Source organism: Dendrobates tinctorius, unplaced genomic scaffold, assembly GCF_039654945.1.
Source record: "Dendrobates tinctorius isolate UK_male_01 unplaced genomic scaffold, ASM3965494v1 ptg000155l, whole genome shotgun sequence".
Taxonomy (NCBI): Eukaryota; Metazoa; Chordata; class Amphibia; order Anura; family Dendrobatidae; genus Dendrobates; species Dendrobates tinctorius.
This window is the reverse complement of record NW_027361822.1, coordinates 22846365-22865680: the sequence shown is the minus strand read 5'-3', so window position 1 is coordinate 22865680 and position 19316 is coordinate 22846365. Positions and strand designations below refer to the sequence as shown.

The following is a 19316-nucleotide window of genomic DNA, read 5'->3' as shown; positions in this document are numbered from 1 at the left end:
TCACTATCTTTCTGTTTATAGATATCCTGGATTCTTCTATTCCCTTAATAGGACAGTGAATAACAGTTGATGTTGCATTTCCTTTCTGAGAGAAAACAGATGCAAAATAGGAATTTAAAAGTTCAGCCTTCTCAACATCCTGTCTTACCATTTCATCATTTTCATCCTGTAAAAATCCTATAGCATCTTTGACTTTTCTTTTACTTTTGACATATCCCCAAAATCCTTTATTATTGCTTTTGACATCTCTTGCAAGCCTCAGTTCATTTTCAGCTTTAGCTAATCTGATTTGTGCCCTGCAGGTTCTGCAGACAGCATTATATTCTTCTTTAGATATGCCTCCCTCTTTCCATTTTATAAACATTTTTTTCTTCCTTTTTAGCATGTGCTTAAGTTCTGTGTTCATCCATCCTGGTTTCCTTAAATGCTTCCTATTCTTCCCTCTTTTCGGAATTGTTAACAACTGTGCTTTGAGAATTTCATTTTTCAAGATTTCCCATCCTTCCTGGACATTTTTGTCTTTAAGGATATCCAGCCATTGGATCCCTCCAATTCTCTTTCTGAATCCCTTAAAATCTGCCTTTCTGAAATCTAACCTTGACGTCTGAGTCTTCACAGGTCTTCCACCTCTAGTAATCCAAAATTCTAAAATAGCATGGTCGCTACCTCCTAGGGTCCCAGCCACTTTTACCTCCTCAACCATTTCCTCCCTGTTTATAAGGATTAGATCCAAGGTAGCAGTTCCCCTTGTTTTCTCCCTTACCTTTTGGAAGATAAAGTTGTCAGCAAGAGAGGATAAGAATTTCCTTGACCTGTTAGTTTTGCCTGAGAGAGATTCCCAACAAATGTCTGGATAGTTGAAATCTCCCATGACAACTATGTCATATTTTTTGGAGAACTTGGCCATCTGATGCATAAAGAGTTCATCTATATCTTCGGCTTGCTCAGGCGGCCTGTAGTAAATGCCTACAATGGTGTCCTTTCCATTGTTCTGTCCTTGTATTCTTACCCAAACAGTTTCCACAGAACTCCCAGTCTCTGAAGCTTCAATCTCTGTGCAGATATACGCGTTTCGAACATACAATGCGACACCCCCTCCTCGTTTATCAAGTCTGTTTCTTGCAAATAAGTTGTATCCTTCTAGTCTTGTATTCCAATCATGTGTATTGTCCCACCAAGTTTCAGTGATTCCAATTACATCATATTTCTGTTCCTGTGTTAGTAGTTCCAATTCTCCTTGTTTGTTGCCCATGCTTTGTGCATTAGTATAGAAACATTTTAGTTTGTGATTGGTTTCTCTTTCTCCAATATTTTTATTAATTAGATTCTTTCGTCTTTGTTCTTCCTTTCCACTTCTAATAGCAGAGTTCTCAATAGCATTTGTCAGGTGTATGGCTTTTTCTGGTCTTTTGCTTCCCTTCCCATGTTGTTCTAGTTTAAAGCTCTCCTTACAAGTGTAGCAAGGCGACTTCCAAATACATGCTTTCCAGTCTTCGTAAGGTGCACCCCATCTCTAGCAAGTAGTCCATCGTATAAGTAGTTCACTCCGTGATCCAGAAATCCAAATCGTTGCTGACGGCACCATCGACGTAGCCAGTTGTTCACCTGCAGAATCTTATTCCACCTCCTTGTTCCATGGCCATCCACTGGGAGGATGGAAGAGAAGACCACCTGCGCTCCCAGTTCTTTCACTTTCTTGCCTAAGTCTTCAAAGTCTCTGCAGATGGTTTCCAGGTCGTTTCTTGCGGTGTCATTTGTCCCCACATGTAGTAGCAGGAATGGGTAGTCATCTGTAGGTCTGAAGAGTCCTGATATCCTGTCAGACACATCTTTAATTTTTGCACCTGGAAGACAGCACATTTCTCTTGTAGTTATATCCGGTCTGCAGATAGCGGCCTCTGTTCCTCTCAGCAGGGAATCCCCCATGACCACCACTCTCCGTTTCTTCTTCACAACATTTTTCTTTCTCCATCCAGGAGGACTCTGAGGGCGTACAAGGTTGCTGTTTGTTGGCAAAGTCTTATCCTGATGTATTTCTTCATCGTTTTCCTGCGTGAGAGCCTGGTACTGGTTCCTGAGCAGTATGGGTGCTGACTGCCTCCTGATCCTCCTGCTTCTCTGGGTCACATGTCTCCATTCCTCTGTTTCTTCAGGTGCACTTCGAATTTCTTCTCTTTCTGTAACATGAAGAGATAATTGTGCTCTGTCCAAGAACTCTTCACCTTCCTTAATGATCTTCAACGTAGCTAACCTCTCTTCGAGATTTTGCAACTTTTCCTCCAACAGGGACACAAGCTTGCATTTGTGGCATGTGAAGTTTGGCTTTTCCACTGGTAAATCTGTGAACATGTAGCAAGAAATGCAGCTCACCAAATGGCTCCTGGCCTCTTCCATCTTGAGATTTCTTAAAAACGATGAAAGATGAGCCAATTTCCTCTTTTCAGCTGCAACGGCCAAAACCCAGTGATCGTTGAGCTCGCAGAGACTCTTCACTTATCCCAGAAGGCACTGGGAATATGCAAATGATCTCCTCAAGACTCTTCCCCTGGTTTTCCGATTTCCTCTTTTCAGCTGCAACGGCCAAAACCCAGTGATCGTTGAGCTCGCGGAGACTCTTCACTTATCCCAGAAGGCAATGGGAATATGCAAATGATCTCCTCAAGACTCTTCCCCTGATGGCCAACTAAATGCGATTTCTGATTAAAACATTTGCCACAGTCTGAACATGAATATGGCTTCTTCCCTGTGTGAACCCTCTCATGTCTAACAAACTCAGATTTCTGGTTAAAATATTTTCCACACTGTGAACAAGAAAATCTCTCTGTGTGAATTTGTTTATGGGTAACTAAAGACATTTTGAGGGAAAAATCATTTCTAATTTCTGCACTTGATAATGACATCTGTGCTTTAAGAGCAGTTTGATTTTGAATGTGTCTTTTATTTTCCATAATAGTCTGTGAATCAGACGTTTGGACCGGTTTAAAAGAATCAGATGATAGATCTTTGCTGTGAATGTGAAGGGATGATGATATATCTGGAGTAATGGCTGTCACTTCAGTTAGATCTGATTTAAAAATTGCAGATGTCACTTGTCCCTCACTCCTGGTACAGTCATCTGCCAAGAACAAAGAGTATTATTTTTGAATAAAATATCCTTAAAAATATATTTGTATACCATTTTTAAAATATAGATAGAAATTGCACATTATGAACACAAAACGAATTGACAAATCAAACATTAGATCTAATTAGATTATACTGGAATAATACACCAGCAAAAAAAATGTTTTGTGGGCCAAAATGATACTAATGAAAACTTACTTGATAGGTAAATGGGTCTGGAATAATATTCCAAATTCATTTTCATCACTTAACAGAAAAAAAAAAAAATATATATATATATATATATATATATATATATATATATATATATATATATATATATATATATAAATGTCTAATATTGCTGTAATGAGACTGATATGTACAATTATGTCTCCGTCCATTTTCACCACAAAATTAACTCCATAAAAGCAAAACCCAAAAGACAATGGCAGCATTGTATTTTTTCAACATTTCGTTCACCTAGAACTTTTTCCCTGCTTTTAAGCACATTATATGGCAGTGATCCAACTCCAGTCCTCAAGAGCCACCAACAGGTCATATCTTCAGGATTTCCTTAGTATAGCTCAGGTGGTGGAATTCTTGCCTGACCAGGTGATGCAATTGTCACCTGGGCAATATTAAGGAAATCCTGAAAACATGACCTGTTGGTGGTTCTTGAGGACTGGAGTTGGGGGAACACTGTTATGAGGTAAAAGGAATGATGTCATTCAAAACAACAACTTGTCGACCTGGTCATATCTGACTATGCTCCGGTAGGTATGGAATTGGTGGATAACCAGATAAAAGGAGCACATTACATATGGAAATTTCCATTGCAGAGAAAAGGAGACACAAAAGCGCAATAGGGTCTTATCTGTGTTACAGAGAGAGATTACACTAAGAAATTTGCTCACCTGATTAGGGTAAGAGAAAGCATATAGTCTGGCGGCTGCTGCAGATCCACAGGTCCTCAACGACCAGAAGAAATCACGTATTCAGGGGAATTTGTAGTTATATTCCGCGCTGCTGCAAGAAAGTATTCCAGGAGATCAATGTCAAAGATTCACAGTGGTTTATTCTACGCGTTTCGGGGGTCTCATGCCCCCTTCATCAGGAAATACCACATAGTAAGTACAGGCATCACATGTATATATAGTTGAGACAAGACGCTGAGGTTCAAAAAAACGAGCGCCAACAGATCAGATGACACAGTGTCAAAGTTCATAGTCGCTACAGGGTTAACAGATCACATGGCTTGTACCACATAAAAATGTACAATAAAACAATTAATAACTGAGGACATAAATGGTGTATTCATTTATAGGAGACAAATTCAATTAACAGCAAAAGAAAAAGTGAAAAAAAAAAAGAAAGTAAAAAAATGCCGACTTTCACTGAGTGGACAAGAACTCAACTTCTTCTTTCTTTCTTTCTACCCACCAGACCTGTTTTAACTTTAGGACAATTGAAATGGTTAATTGTCCTTGACTCTGCTACATAGCAGTAACACTGTGTGTTGGCTGTAGTTTTATATAGATTATTTTTACATGTTTCCGTATAATTTTTCTCAGACAATTCTTATGGCATATATCTCTTTTGGGAAATATATTTTTTATTTTATTTTAATAGAAACTAATAAAATATAATTTTATTTATTTTTCACATCTAATATAAAGATTTCATTGGACTTTCCATAAATAAGGAAGCTTTCCCTGTTCCATCGGTTAGTCCAGGTGTAAGGCATCTGCTTCCACGCTTGAAGGTTCAGTTTAGTATGAGTTCTAATCCACTCAGTGAAAGTCGGCATTTTTTCACTTTCTCTCTTTTTTTTTTTTCTCTTTTTCTTTTGCTGTTAATTGAATTTGTCTCCTATAAATGAATACACCATTTATGTCCTCAGTTATTAATTGTTTTATTGTACATTTTTATGTGGTACAAGACATGTGAACTGTTAACCCTGTAGCGACTATGAACTTTGACACTGTGTCATCTGATCTGTTGGCGCTCGTTTTTTTGAACCTCAGCGTCTTGTCTCAACTATATATACACATGTGATGCCTGTACTTACTATGTGGTATTTCCTGATGAAGGGGGCATGAGACCCCCAAAACGCGTAGAATAAACCACTGTGAATCTTTGACATTGATCTCCTGGAATACTTTCTTGCAGCAGCGCGGAATATAACTACAAATTCCCCTGAATACGTGATATGGAAATTTCCAGCTTATCTTACAAAAGATGAGGGATTTAATGACAAACTACGGGGCTGGTGGGAGAAATTTGAATGGGACAACAAGGAACATGCAAACCAACACGCTTTGTATTGGAATACGGCAAAAGCGGTACTAAGAAGCAAAATTATGATGTTTGTGGCCTCACTCAAGAAAAGAGTAGCGGAAAAATACTCAGATTCTAGTGCGAAGCTTAGAAATCTATATACAGAGTTCTTGCAGAGTCCCACAACTCAAAACAGGGAACAATGGAAGCTGGCCAAACAAGAGTTTGAAACCTGGATTGATAGGAAGGGGCAGATGTTCCGCTCTAGGCAGGAGACTTAATTGCTGAGATATGGAAACAGAATGGGGAAATTGCTGGCAAGACTGGCAAAAGGGAGACTGCAGGCGAATCCAATAGGTAGATTACGATATGGCCAGGGAAATATAACCTCCGACCCCAGGAAAATCAATGAAACACTACAAAACTTTTACAAAGAATGTTATAAACGCTCACATACTAATTTGGCAGAAGGTAAAAAATTCCTCCAACAAGTCACTCTTCCAAAACTAACACAAGAACAACAAGATGCAATTAATGCAGAAATAACAGAAGGAGAAGTGAGACAAGCCATAAGTCATCTTCAAAATGGGAAAGCACCAGGCCCAGATGGATTTGGCGGGGAGTTTTATAGGGTCCTCAGGGAACATATCTCTCCACTGCTAACAAACTATTACAACACCATTCTCTTAACAGGGGTCATACCAGAAAGATCTAAAGAAACACATATTAAAGTCATACCCAAACCAGGCAAGGATCCCCTGGAGGCCAGCTCTTGTAGACCCATTTCCCTTATTGATGTAGACCAGAAGATTATGTCAATAATAATGGTGGACAGACTGGCAGCAGTATTATCCCAACTGGTGAAACATGCACAAGGGGGATTCGTTAAGGGTAGGGTGGCGGTGAAAAACATACGAAAGATACTAACTGTGTTGGACGGAGTGGGTTGCCACAGCCAGTCGGGAGAGAAACTGGCCTTGCTGGCTGTGGATGCAGAAAAAGCTTTTGATAATGTTAGCTGGGACTGGCTGGGAGCAATTCTGGACTCGTTCAACATAAAGGGCAATTTTAGACTATACCTGGAGGGGGTGTATAGGTACCCGACAGCTAGAATACACACCAGGCTTCCTTTCTGAGCCATTTCATTTATATAAAAGGACCAGACAGGGGTGCCCGATGTCACCACTACTGTTCAACTTGGCACTAGAACCCTTTGCTCGGTATATGGAATAGTCAGACTTATTTGAGGGAATCAGGGTGGGTGCTGACAGCACTAAAATAGCATTATTTGCAGATGATGTCATCTTGTTTATGTCCCGGCCACTAGAACAATTAATTAGGAAATATCTTTCAGTTTATCCAGAAATTCAGTGAGTACTCGGGCTATAAGGTCAATATCGCCAAGAGCGACCTCTTGGAATTGGGGAACAAAACGCCTGCAGAACAATGGAAGAAACTAGGTTTAGAACTACATATTGCAAAGACACATATCACCTACCTGGGAATTAAGATAGGCAGGCTCCCGGCACACCTATATTCACTAAATTATACACCTCTCATCGAAAAAATGCTAGGAAAACTTCGGAGATGGCAGAATCTACCGCTATCTCTTCTGGGAAGATGCCATTTAATTAAAATGATCAGCTTTGCCAGTCTACTATACCCATTACAGACATTACCCCTGATACTCAAACATCTAGATATAAACAAAATAAATAGAGCTTTAACCCATTTTATATGGGCGGGTAAAAGGCCCAGAATCGCATTGGGAAAACTGATGCTAACTAAGAGTGAAGGTGGGATCAATTTTCCGAATGTGAGAGCCTACAACATAGCAAGTCTTTTTAGACATGTGATAGATTGGCTACAGGAGACTAACTGCTACTCTAATACCCAATTGGAAAGACAGCTGGCGGCGCCGTGGGAATTAAATGCCCTGTTACATACAAAACAGGACAAACTCCCGCAAAATGTAAAATCCTCCCTATTGCTTCAGGATACTATTGTATGCTAGAAGATAGTAAGGAAGGCATTCGGCCTTCCCTTATAATAATAATAAATAATAATAATACATTTTATTTCTATAGCGCCGACATATTCCGCAGCACTTTACATTTCAGAGGGGACTTGTACAGACAATAGACATTACAGCATAACAATAATCACATAGATCATAACAAATACCAAGAGGAATGATGGCCCTGCTCGCAAGCTTACAATCTGTGAGGAAAAAAAAAAGGGAGACACGAAAGGTGGGTGGTACCAGTTGCCCCGATTGTATGGACCAGCCATAATGTTAAGTGCTTAACAGTACAGACACAGAGGGCTAATGGATGCATAAAGCATGTGGGAACACGATGCGGGGAACCTGGTTATGGTAAAAACTTTTGGCTGTGCCACACAGGGATAGATTAGGTTAATGTGTTGAGGCGGTAGGCCAGTCTGAATAAATGAGTTTTCAGGGCACGCTTAAAATTGTGGGGATTGGGGACTAATCGTATTGACCTGGAAAGTGCATTCCAAAGAATTGGCGCAGCAAGTGTATGGTCTTGGAGACGGGAGTGGGAGGTTCTGATTATTGTAGATGCTAACCTCAGGTCATCAGCAGAATGGAGGGCGCGGGTAGGATGGTATACTGAAACAAGGGAGGAGATGTAGGGTGGTGCTGAGCCATGGAGTGCTTTGTGGGTGAGGGTAATAAGTTTGTACTGGATTCTGGAGTGGACGGGTAGCCAGTGTAATGACTGGCACAAGGTAGAGGCATCGGTGTAACGACTGGCGAGGAATATGATCCTGGCAGCAGCATTCAAGACAGATTGGAGGGGGGAGACCGATTAGAAGAGAGTTACAATAGTCGAGCCGAGAATGAATAAGAGAAACAGTAAGAGTTTTTGCGGAGTCAAAAGTAAGAAAAGGTCGAATTCTAGAAATTTTTTTGAGGTGCAGATAACAAGAGCGAGCCAGTGATCGTATGTGGGGGACAAAGGAAAGCTCGGAGTCAAGTATGACCCCAAGGCAGCGGGCATGTTTCTGGGGAGTAATAGTGGAGCCACACACGGAAATGGCAATGTCGGGTATAGGTACATTAGTAGCGGGAGGAAACACAAGGAGTTCAGTCTTTGACAGGTTCAGTTTCAGATATAGTGAGGACATGATGTTAGACACAGCGTTTAGACAATTGCTGGTGTTTTCTAGAAAGGCAGGCATGATGTCAAGAGAAGAAGCATATATTTGGGTGTCATCAGCATAGAGATGGTATTGGAAACCAAATCTACTGATTGTTTTACCAATAGGGGCAGTGTACAAAGAGAAGAGGAGGGGGCCTAGGACTGATCCTTGAGGAACCCCAACAGTAAGGGGAAGATGAGAGGAGGAGGAGCCAGCAAAAGATACAGTAAAGGAGCGGTCAGAGAGATAGGAGAACCAGGAGAGAATGGTGTCCTTGAGGCCAATGGAACGGAGCATAGTGAGGAGGAGCTGATGATCCACAGTGTCGAAAGCTGCAGAGAGATCCAAGAGAATTAGCATGGAGTAGTGACCATTTGATTTAGCTGTCAGTAGATCATTAGAGACTTTAGTGAGGGCAGTTTCAGTAGAGTGTAAAGAGCGGAAACCGGATTGGAGAGGGTCGAGAAGAGAGTTGTCAAAGAGATAGCGGATAAGACGGGAGTGGACCAGCGTTCCAGGAGTTTAGAGATGAAGGGAAGATTAGAGAAGATTTCCTTCCAGATCTCTAAACATATGCCACTATTTGGTCACCAGGAATTTCCCCAGGGAACAGAAATCAAAAGAGCGATAGGACAAGCAGGCGATAACATGAAGAAAGCAGAGGATATTATGCATACAGAGGTTAAACGATGGCTGAGCCCACAAGAAATCATGGACAAATTCCATATAGAAAGCAGACACTTCCTACAGGTCATGCAGGTCCATTCTTTCTGCTTATCTAGACTTCGTAGGCTGGTTAATGAAGTGGAACTACATATTCTAGATAACAGAGTGGGTATGAGCACTCAGAATGCTAGCATATCCTCAATATACAACACTGTAAGACATAAATTCCTGCAGCTAAAGCAGAACAAGCTGTTTAAGACTTGAGAGAAATGGACCAGGGATAAGGATATCGCAGAGGCAATTCAACAGGGGTGAGATCAGGGTAAAAAATCCATTTTATGTGAAAGATGGAGGGAAACTTATTTTAAGCTCATGCATACAGCATTATATGGTTTCAATATCACATCCTCTCCTAGATTCCCTGACGAGATTTACAGCATGCCCTAAGTGCGGAACGCCTTCAACAAATCTCTGACACGGGGTGTGGGAATGCAGGGCAGCTAAAGAGTACTAGAAAAAGGTAGGGGAGCAGGTTTGATTGTGCTGGGGAATCCATCTCCCACAAACACCACAAACTGTTATTTCACCAGTTAAGACCCCTGGAGACACAACCCACAGGAGTTAAAGGAAAGATCCCTAAAAACATCCACACATTCTTAGTTGTAGCCTTACATGGTTTATTTGGCAAATGGCTTAAACCAAGCACCCCATCGATGGTGATAATAGCCCAGATGAAACACTTACTGGGAATTGAATTAATAGAGACGGAAAGGAGTAAAGAAAAATCTGCAGGGAAAGTATTTCCGCTGTGGAAAATGGTCATTGGTTTCCACTATAGCCCTCACGAAATATCGAGAATGATTAGTCCCTTCCACCACACGGAATGGTACTGTCTGGAGGATCTGAGCGAGACGTTAAGGGTCTTGAGAACTATTCCAGATGTATAATGTCTATTAAAGATATACAGTATGTTGTATTACCGTAGAACGACACTCTTGACAATGCAAAATACAGTAAAAGAGATTCTCTTCCTTGCCCTATTACCCTTCTATGTAGTCTGTCTTTTCTTTCTCTTACCGTTTCCCCAAAATTTGAGATACAAGGCATTGACGGAGATCTATCTATGTATCTATATACTATTTTAAAAAGTTATGCAGACCTGTAGTCTGACAAGTAAGATTTGTATACCGTATATACTCGAGTATAAGTCGAGTTTTTCAGCCCCCTTTTGGGGCTGAAAAAGACCCCCCTCGACTTATATTCGGGTCACGGAGCCAACTTACCTGGTCCCCGTCATCTCCGCGGTCCCCGATGTTCGTCTGCGGTCCCCTGCAGCGTCCTGGCGGCGGGCGATGATCTCTGCGCGCCGCTCTCTCTCGTCCTCCGGCAGTGACGTGCAGGGGGCGCGATGACGTGGAAAGCACGCGGCCTCTGTCTGAGTCACTGAAGAGCCGGCGACGCTCAGGAGCAGCTGTCATCAACGTAGGTGAGGATATAGTGTTTTTTTTTTTTTTTTTAAATTCCAGCAGGGGCAGCGGCAGCAACAACATGATAGGATTACTGGTAATCCTATCACTTTGGGGGCAGCATTACGTTATTTGGGCCACCATTCTCTGTGCAGCATTTATGGGGGCATATGTTGTGCCGCGTTATTTGGGCCACCAATCACTGTGCAGCATTTTCGGGGCATACTGTATGTTGTGCAGCATTATTTGGGCCATCATTCACTGTGCAGCATTTTGGGGGCATACTGTATGTTGTGCAGCATTATTTGGGCCAGCATTCACTGTGCAGCATTTTGGGGGCATACTGTATGTTGTGCAGCATTAAATTTACCAGTATCTTCGGCAATTCCCACCCTAGACTTATACTCGAGTCAATAAGTTTTCCCAGGTTTTTGAGGCAAATTTAGGGGGGGTCGACTTATACTCGGATCGACTTATACTCAAGTATATACGGTATGTACTTTTGGTAATGTACAGTGTCATTGCTGATGCTATATCCTATCCTATGCTACGTTATCCTACCGATGCTATGTTCAAAAAAATCAATAAAAATGATGTTATAAAAAAAACAAAAACTACAACTTGTCCAGTAAGAAAAAAAGTTTTGGGTCTGGTAAGGAGACAAGCAAAAAACAAAAGTGCAAAAAAGAGAAATACTCTGGGGTTCTTATAAAAATATTAGACCTCTATGTATTTAACGGAATCTGTCACCAAGTTTTCCCCATATAAAGTACAGCCACCACCATTAGCACCTCTTTTACAGCATGTTAGAATGCAGAAAACAAAGTCCCAAATCCACTCAGTAGATCCCAAAAATGAGAATTAGACCTACCAGTAATTTGATTTTTAGGTAGTCCCTCAGGACCGAAAATCAATAGGTAGTCCTTTCTTGACCTATACGGGGACAGTATCACTAAGAGGTTAAAAGGCCACTCAACTACACCCTTCAAATTACCACCGAAGGATAAATGTAAATCTCTCTATATAAATCTGAATGTGTGTGTATCTCCAACCAATCACGAAGCAGCAGAGCGGGGCTGAGGATGGATACAGCAGGAAAGTGCATGGAGAGTGGGGCTGTGGAGGAAGACAGTCTTAAGGACAGGGGCCGAATAGTGCCGACTAGTGTTGAGCATTCCGATACCGCAAGTATCGGGTATCGGCCGATATTAGCGGTATCGGAATTCCGATACTTAATTCCGATACTTTTGTCATATCGGATTCCGGAATCGGAATAGGAAGTTCCCATCATGCTATGAGCCTGCTTGCTTTGATTAAGCCAATGGGAATCCTCCGAAGTGTGGGCACATCCTGTTAGGCATGTAGGCATGTTAACTATTGGCATGGCTGTGATTGGCTGCCGAAATGATGTCATGATGCACTATAAAAGCCACCGCAGCCGCCATTTCTGGTCACTCTGCTGTGAATTCAGTTAGGGACAGGCTGCTGTAGAAGACTGTGAGGGACAGTTAGAAATAGCGATTCCACCAAACATCTAGTGCTTTACCCAGGCTACATAAACCACCACTGTAGCCTTCTTTGCCCTAGCAGCAGTGTTCACAGCTGTCTGCAAGGGCTGTGTGAGTGCAGCTCACGCTGTGGAGTGGGTCCTGCAGCCACGTCAGGCTGTAGGCCACCCAGTGTGATCACTGCTGCCTCATACATCTTTTATTTTTTGAGCTGCATTTTTTACATAATTTCAATCTAGTGTGCTTCCATCCGTATCCATATACGTTGGTTGCAAACACTAGTAGTAGACAGCGGAGCCTTTCTGCAGCCTTTCAGTGCTAGTGTCCACTTTGCTGCACTGTTCACGGCTGTCTGAGAGGTCTCTGACTGTGTGTGAGTGCAGCTCACGCTGAGTAGTGTGTCCTGCAGCTACGTCTGGCTGTAGGACGCTCAGCGTGCGTCAGTGCCTCACACATTTTTATTTGAGTGCAGCTCATTTTTTCTTCTATTAGTGTGCATCCATCCGTCTCCATCTACGGTGGTTGCAAACACTATAAAGGAGTACACAGCGGAGCCTTTCTGCAGCCTGTCAGTGCCAGTGCCCACTTAGCTGCACTGTTGACGGCTGTCTGAGAGGTCTCTGACTGTGTGTGAGTGCAGCTCACGCTGAGTAGAGTGTCCTGCAGCTACGTCTGGTTGTAGGACGCTCAACGTGCGTCACTGCCTCACACATATTTGTCTTTGAGTGCAGCTCATTTTTTCTTCTCCTATTAGTGTGCATCCATCCGTATCCATCAACATTGGTTGGTTGCAAACACTATATAGGAGTAGATAGAGGAGCCTTTTTTTCTGGCTTGTGCCCTGCCGGCGCAGCCAGATTAGTATTACCCAATTTTTTTGGAGCCTCATCTTTTGCATTGTAGGTTACCTGCCTGCATTGTAATAGCTCCAAAACGTTGGTGATACTATCAGTTTCAATTCTTTGTTCACATACTTTGAGTTTGTTTCCAACAAAGAAACCACAAAAAAAGTTCACCAAACACTACATTTGGAACTTGTGTAGGCCACATCAGCTCCTATTAAAGTCTAGTCCACACACACACACACTTCATAAAATTAGTGTTTCTTGTACCTGTAACCAGCTGTTCAGGAATAAGCACACTAAGGCCCCCCTTTGTACTTTTTTGCCTATCTTAAGCAGTCTTGCAAGATGAAGAAGGCAGGGAGTAAGGCGCGTGGGCGTGGAGTTTCAGCAGGGAGAGGACGTGGGGATTCTGCAGGGAGAGGACGTGGGGATTCTACAGGTAGAGGACGTGGGGATTCTGGGCCTGCTGCGGGCACCAGTGGATCAGCATCCCCCAGTTTTAGCAGGCAACAGTCCTTTATGCGCAGCTTTGTAGGACCTCAACGTACCCCACTGCTGCGGGAGGAACAAATTGAAGCCGTTGTCGGATGAATGGCAGCTAACGCATCGACTTCAATTACTTCCGCATCCTCTCAGGGTCAGAGCACCGAAGAGCAACCATCTGTCTCTTCACCACCTGCCAAAGTGCCCAGGCAGTCAGAGAGACATGGACAGGAGCCATCACAGTCTCTACTTCTGTTCTCGGAATCTGTTGGCTTGGAAAGAGGGGGCCAGCCAAGCAGCATTCCTGAATGTGAAGAAGAGGGAGTATGCAGTGATGCGCAACTTCTTTGTCCCTCTGAATCTGAAGAGGCGAGTGGGCCAGTGCCTATGGTCAGCACACCTCAGTACGCATCAGATGATGACGAGACTCAGTTGCCACTTTCTGGTGCGTACGGTGCTGGCGAGACAACCCCGGAGAAGCAGCTGTTTGAAGAGGGGAGGGAAGATGATGAGGTCCTTGACCCATCATGGCGTAAGCAACAGGAAGGTGGTGGGAGCAGCTCGGAGGAAGAGATTCCCCTACCGGCCAAAACAGGAGGCAGAGGGAGGGGGAAGACTTGGTTGCCTGTACCCTCCACTTCGGCACCCGTTAGGAGCATTCCTCCTTCCAAAGGCAAACCGGGCGCTCACAAGAGTTGCAGTGCGTGGTCCTTTTTTGACACAGTTGCAGATGACATTTGCTTTGTCAAATGCAAGCTGTGTCATCAGAGAGTCAAAAGAGGGAGAAATGTCAGCAACCTCAATACCACAAATATGTGGAAACATGTGCGCACCAAGCACGAGTTGGAGTTGCAGAGACACCCTGAAGACGTAGGCCAACGTACAGCACCACCTACCACCTCTTCAGTTCGTGTTGGGCCCTCTTCCTCCAGCTCACACACTGCTGGTTCGGCTTCCTCACAGGATCGCCAAGGAAGAACCTCTGCCACTGTTGTCCGGAGACCCTGTCAGATTACACCCATAGCAGCACGTTCCCATCCATCACAGCCATCGGTAGCACAGGCATGGGATAAAAGGCGCCCTTACTCGGCAAACCATCCCCGAGCACAGTCTCTGAATGCTGGCATTGCCAAACTTCTGGCAGTTGAAATGCTGTCATTCAGGCTGGTGGACACTGACACCTTCCGGGACTTAATGGCATTGGCAGTCCCCCAATACAACGTGCCCAGCCGCTTTTATTTCAGCAGGCGAGCCGTCCCTGCCCTGCAGAAACATGTTGAGGGCAAAATAAAACATGCGCTACTAAACGCCGTTAGTAGCAAGGTCCACCTGACCACCGATGCGTGGACCAGTAACCATGGACAGGGACGATACCTTTCCCTCACTGCCCACTGGGTCAATGTTGTGGAGCCGGGTACGGATCTGGAGAGTGGAGCTGTACGTGTTCTTCCAACGCCACGGATTGCAGGACTCCAGTCTGTACACATAGACTCCTCCTCCTACTCAAGTTCCTCAGAAACAGCAGAGCAGGAGCCTGTTACGACCGATATGAGCACAGCCGTGGCCAAACGTCAACAGGCTTTACTTAAATTAATTTCTTTGGGGAATCGAAGCCACACAGCGCAGGAGCTCTGGAATGCTATCAAGCTGGAGAGCGATGTGTGGTTTGGGCCAGCGAATCTCCAGCCGGGCTTGGTAGTGTGTGACAATGGCCGAAATCTGGTGGCAGCTCTTGGCCTAGGCAACCTCACACACATCCCATGTCTGGCACATGTTCTTAACTTGGTCGTGCAGAGCTTTCTGAGGGACTATCCGGATCTTGCTGCACTGTTGCACAAGGTCCGCATAGAGTGCGCTCACTTGCGACGTTCCAGCACGGCAAGATCGCGCCTCGCTGCTCTGCAGCGACGATTTGGCCTTCCGGAACATCGCATCATATGTGACCTACCCACCCGGTGGAATTCAACGTTACATATGTTGGAGCGGTTGTGTGAGCAGCAGGCAGCAGTCATGGAGTACCAGCTGCATCAGGCGCAAACAAGTCGCACTGTGCGCCGTTCACACTTCAGCACCATTGAGTGGGCCTCTATGAAGGACATCTGCCTCGTTTTGCGTGCCTTCGATGAATCCACGCGGATGGCGAGTGCAGATGATGCACTAGTCAGCATGACTGTCCCCCTTATCTGCCTGCTTCAACAAACACTGCAAGCACTAAGGGATGAGGTTTCAGAAGAGGTGGAGGATGAGGAGTCCCAAATGCCATCTGCTTCTGGACAGTCTGCGCTACGTGTTTCCTCACAAAGGCCTAGGCAGGGGACACTTTGTGAGGAGGATGAGGAGGAGTCGATGGAGGAGGAAGACATCTCTCCAGAGGAGGGAGGTACACAAACCTCTACTCAGTATGTACAGCGAGGGTGGGGTGATGCAGAGCAGGCCGAGGTCACGCCTCAAACAGGGGACAGCGGTTCTTTGGCAGTTGGGAGTCTGCAGCACATGGTTGATTTCATGCTGCAGTGCCTGAGAAACGACCGCCGCATCGCCCACATTCTCGTCTCGGCTGATTATTGGGTGTACACCCTCCTAGATCCTCGCTACCGGGACAGCGTACAAAGGCTCATACCAACGTTGAACCGGGAGCGTAAAATGCGGGAGTATGAAGAGTCACTGGTGCAGTCCATAATGTTTTCCATTCCACCCGACAGCATTGTTGCTAGTGCTTTACAAAGCAGCTCTGTGCGTCGAGGCAGTGGAGGAAACTCTGCACAAAGAGGGAGCAGAGGCAGCGCCGCAGCACAAGGCAAGACCACTATGGCCCAAATGTGGCAAAGTTTTGTGTGTCCACCACAATTGTCTACACCATCAGCGACGCCTCGAGTCAGCAGGAGGCAACGCTTCCGTCAGATGGTGTCAGACTACATGTCTTGCCCTGTCGCTGTACTCCCAGATGGCTCTTCCCCCTTCAAGTTTTGGGTCTCTAAGCTGGATACATGGCCAGAGCTTAGCCAATATGCATTGGAGGTGCTGGCTTGCCCTGCTGCCAGTGTATTATCGGAACGTGTCTTTAGTGCCGCAGGTGGTGTACTAACAGACCGTCGCACGCGACTATCTTCCGATAATGTTGACCGGCTGACTTTTCTGAAAATGAACAAGGCCTGGATCTCCAAAGACTTTGCCATTCCTCTTACAGACTAAATTAGTGGTTGGCAACTGTATCCAGGTCTGCTGGTGTGTTCATTTTTCTACCACCTGAACTATAATCCCTTTGCTTCAACACAGCCAGTTGTCGCTCAGATGTGTCGTCTGCACAGAGAAACACACTAGCTCCTGTGTTAGTGGGGTTCAGTAATGCCAGCTGATCCCCTGCTGTGTGGACGGCAAAGTCACCAGCTCCATCAACATTCAAACCACTACTGATTTTTAACCGTGCCCAACTTAGGTCTCTGGCTCCACTGTCTCTACTATTTCCCCTGACCTCCAACCCCGCCATCTACATCTCTGAAGTGGCGTCAGCACAATCTACACTTGTTCCTGTGGCTCAGTCCCATCAGTTTATCCCCTGATGTGTGTCCGGCAAGGTCTCCTGCTCTGTCCACATTCCCATAACCAGTAGTGGGAATGAGGACAGAGCTGGCGAACTTGCCGGACAAACATCAGGGGATCAACTGACGGGACTGAGCACCAGTAACGCAGGAACAAGTGTAGATTGTGCTGACGCCACTTCAGAGATGTAGCTGGCGGGGTTGGAGGCCAGGGTAAATAGTAGAGACAGTGGAGCCAGAGGCCTAAGTGGAGCATGGTTAGAATCAGTAGTAGTCCACAACCTCCATAAAAACCGCTGCCCATTGGCCTCTGCATGCGGCATGCGTAATCCTGGGCTCCAACAGCTTCAGTTGGTGTTCAGAAGTGTCGTCTCCACAGAGCCAAACACATTCGTTAGAGTGTTAGTGGGGTTCAGCACTGCCAGCTGTTCCCCTGCTGTGGAGATGGCAAGTCTCCTGCTGCCTTCACCTGCCAAAATCCAGTAGGCCCCAGCCTGCTCCTCGCCTAATCCTGGGCTCCAACAGCGTCAGTTGGTGTTCAGAAGTGTCGTCTCCACAGAGCCAAACACCTTCGTTAGAGTGTTAGTGGGGTTCAGCACTGCCAGCTGTTCCCCTGCTGTGGAGATGGCAAGTCTCCTGCTGCCTTCACCTGCCAAAATCCAGTAGGCCCCAGCCTGCTCCTCGCCTAATCCTGGGCTCCAACAGCGTCAGTTGGTGTTCAGAAGTGTCGTCTCCACAGAGCCAAACACCTTCGTTAGAGTGTTAGTGGGGTTCAGCACTGCCAGCTGTTCCCCTGCTGTGGAGATGGCAAGTCTCCTGCTGCCTTCACCTGCCAAAATCCAGTAGGCCCCAGCCTGCTCCTCGCCTAATCCTGGGCTCCAACAGCGTCAGTTGGTGTTCAGAAGTGTCGTCTCCACAGAGCCAAACACATTCGTTAGAGTGTTAGTGGGGTTCAGCACTGCCAGCTGTTCCCCTGCTGTGGAGATGGCAAGTCTCCTGCTGCCTTCACGTGCCAAAATCCAGTAGGCCCCAGCCTGCTCCTCGCCTAATCCTGGGCTCCAACAGCGTCAGTTGGTGTTCAGAAGTGTCGTCTCCACAGAGCCAAACACATTCGTTAGAGTGTTAGTGGGGTTCAGCACTGCCAGCTGTTCCCCTGCTGTGGAGATGGCAAGTCTCCTGCTGCCTTCACCTGCCAAAATCCAGTAGGCCACAGCCTGCTCCTCGCCTAATCCTGGGCTCCAACAGCGTCAGTTGGTGTTCAGAAGTGTCGTCTCCACAGAGCCAAACACCTTCGTTAGAGTGTTAGTGGGGTTCAGCATTGCCAGCTGTTCCCCTGCTGTGGAGATGGCAAGTCTCCTGCTGCCTTCACGTGCCAAAATCCAGTAGGCCACAGCCTGCTCCTCGCCTAATCCTGGGCTCCAACAGCGTCAGTTGGTGTTCAGAAGTGTCGTCTCCACAGAGCCAAACACATTCGTTCAAGTGTTAGTGGGGTTCATCATTGCCAGCTGATCCCCTGCTGTGGAGATGGCAGTCTCTCCTGCTGTCTCCGCATTACAAAGACAGTAGGCCTCTGCCTACACCCTCCTATTTCCTGGGCTTCAACACAGCCAGTTGTAGTTCGGAAGTGCCGTCCACACGGAAAGAGATACTTGCTCCCGTGTCTCAGTGGGGTTCAGTAACGTCAGCTGATCCCCTGCTGTGTGGATGGCAGTCTCTCCTGCTGTCACCTCATTCAAAATACAGTAGGCCTCTGCCTACACCCTCCTATTTCCTGGGCTTCAACACAGCCAGTTGTAGTTCGGAAGTGCCGTCCACACGGAAAGAGATACTTGCTCCCGTGTCTCAGTGGGGTTCAGTAATGTCAGCTGATCCCCTGCTGTGTGGATGGCAAAGTCTCCTGCTGCCTACACAGTCGTACCACTACTGATTTTTAACCGTGCTCCAATTAGGCCTGTGGCTCCACTGTCTCTCGTATTTCCCCTGTCCTCCAACCCTGCCAGTTACAGCTCCGAAGTGGCGTCTGCACAATCCACACTTATTACTGTGTTACAGGTGTTCAGTCCGGTCAGTTAATCCCCTGATGTGTGTCCGGCAATGTCGCCTGCTCTGTCCACATTCCCATTTACAATTCTTTAAACCATCTCCCACATAAGGTGAACTTGCAAAAACAATCCTCTAAAGGGGTGCACCCTTCTACGTGAACAAGGGAGGGAACTAAGGGTGCTGTCATGGGCTTCCGAAAAATACCGTTACGTAACT

The 19316-nt window shown here is 45.5% G+C and overlaps 1 protein-coding gene across 1 annotated transcript in view; it reads right to left on the bottom strand.

Annotated features, from left to right (window-relative positions):
- Window positions 1-2552: 2552 nt before the first annotated feature.
- LOC141051102 (oocyte zinc finger protein XlCOF8.4-like) overlaps window positions 2553-19316 on the bottom strand; it is a 55009-nt gene continuing 38245 nt past the window's right edge. The window contains exon 7 of the mRNA XM_073547980.1: window positions 2553-3115. Coding sequence (XP_073404081.1) covers window positions 2568-3115 — 548 coding nt within the window. The 3' untranslated portion in view covers window positions 2553-2567. The remainder of the gene's footprint in view (window positions 3116-19316) is intronic.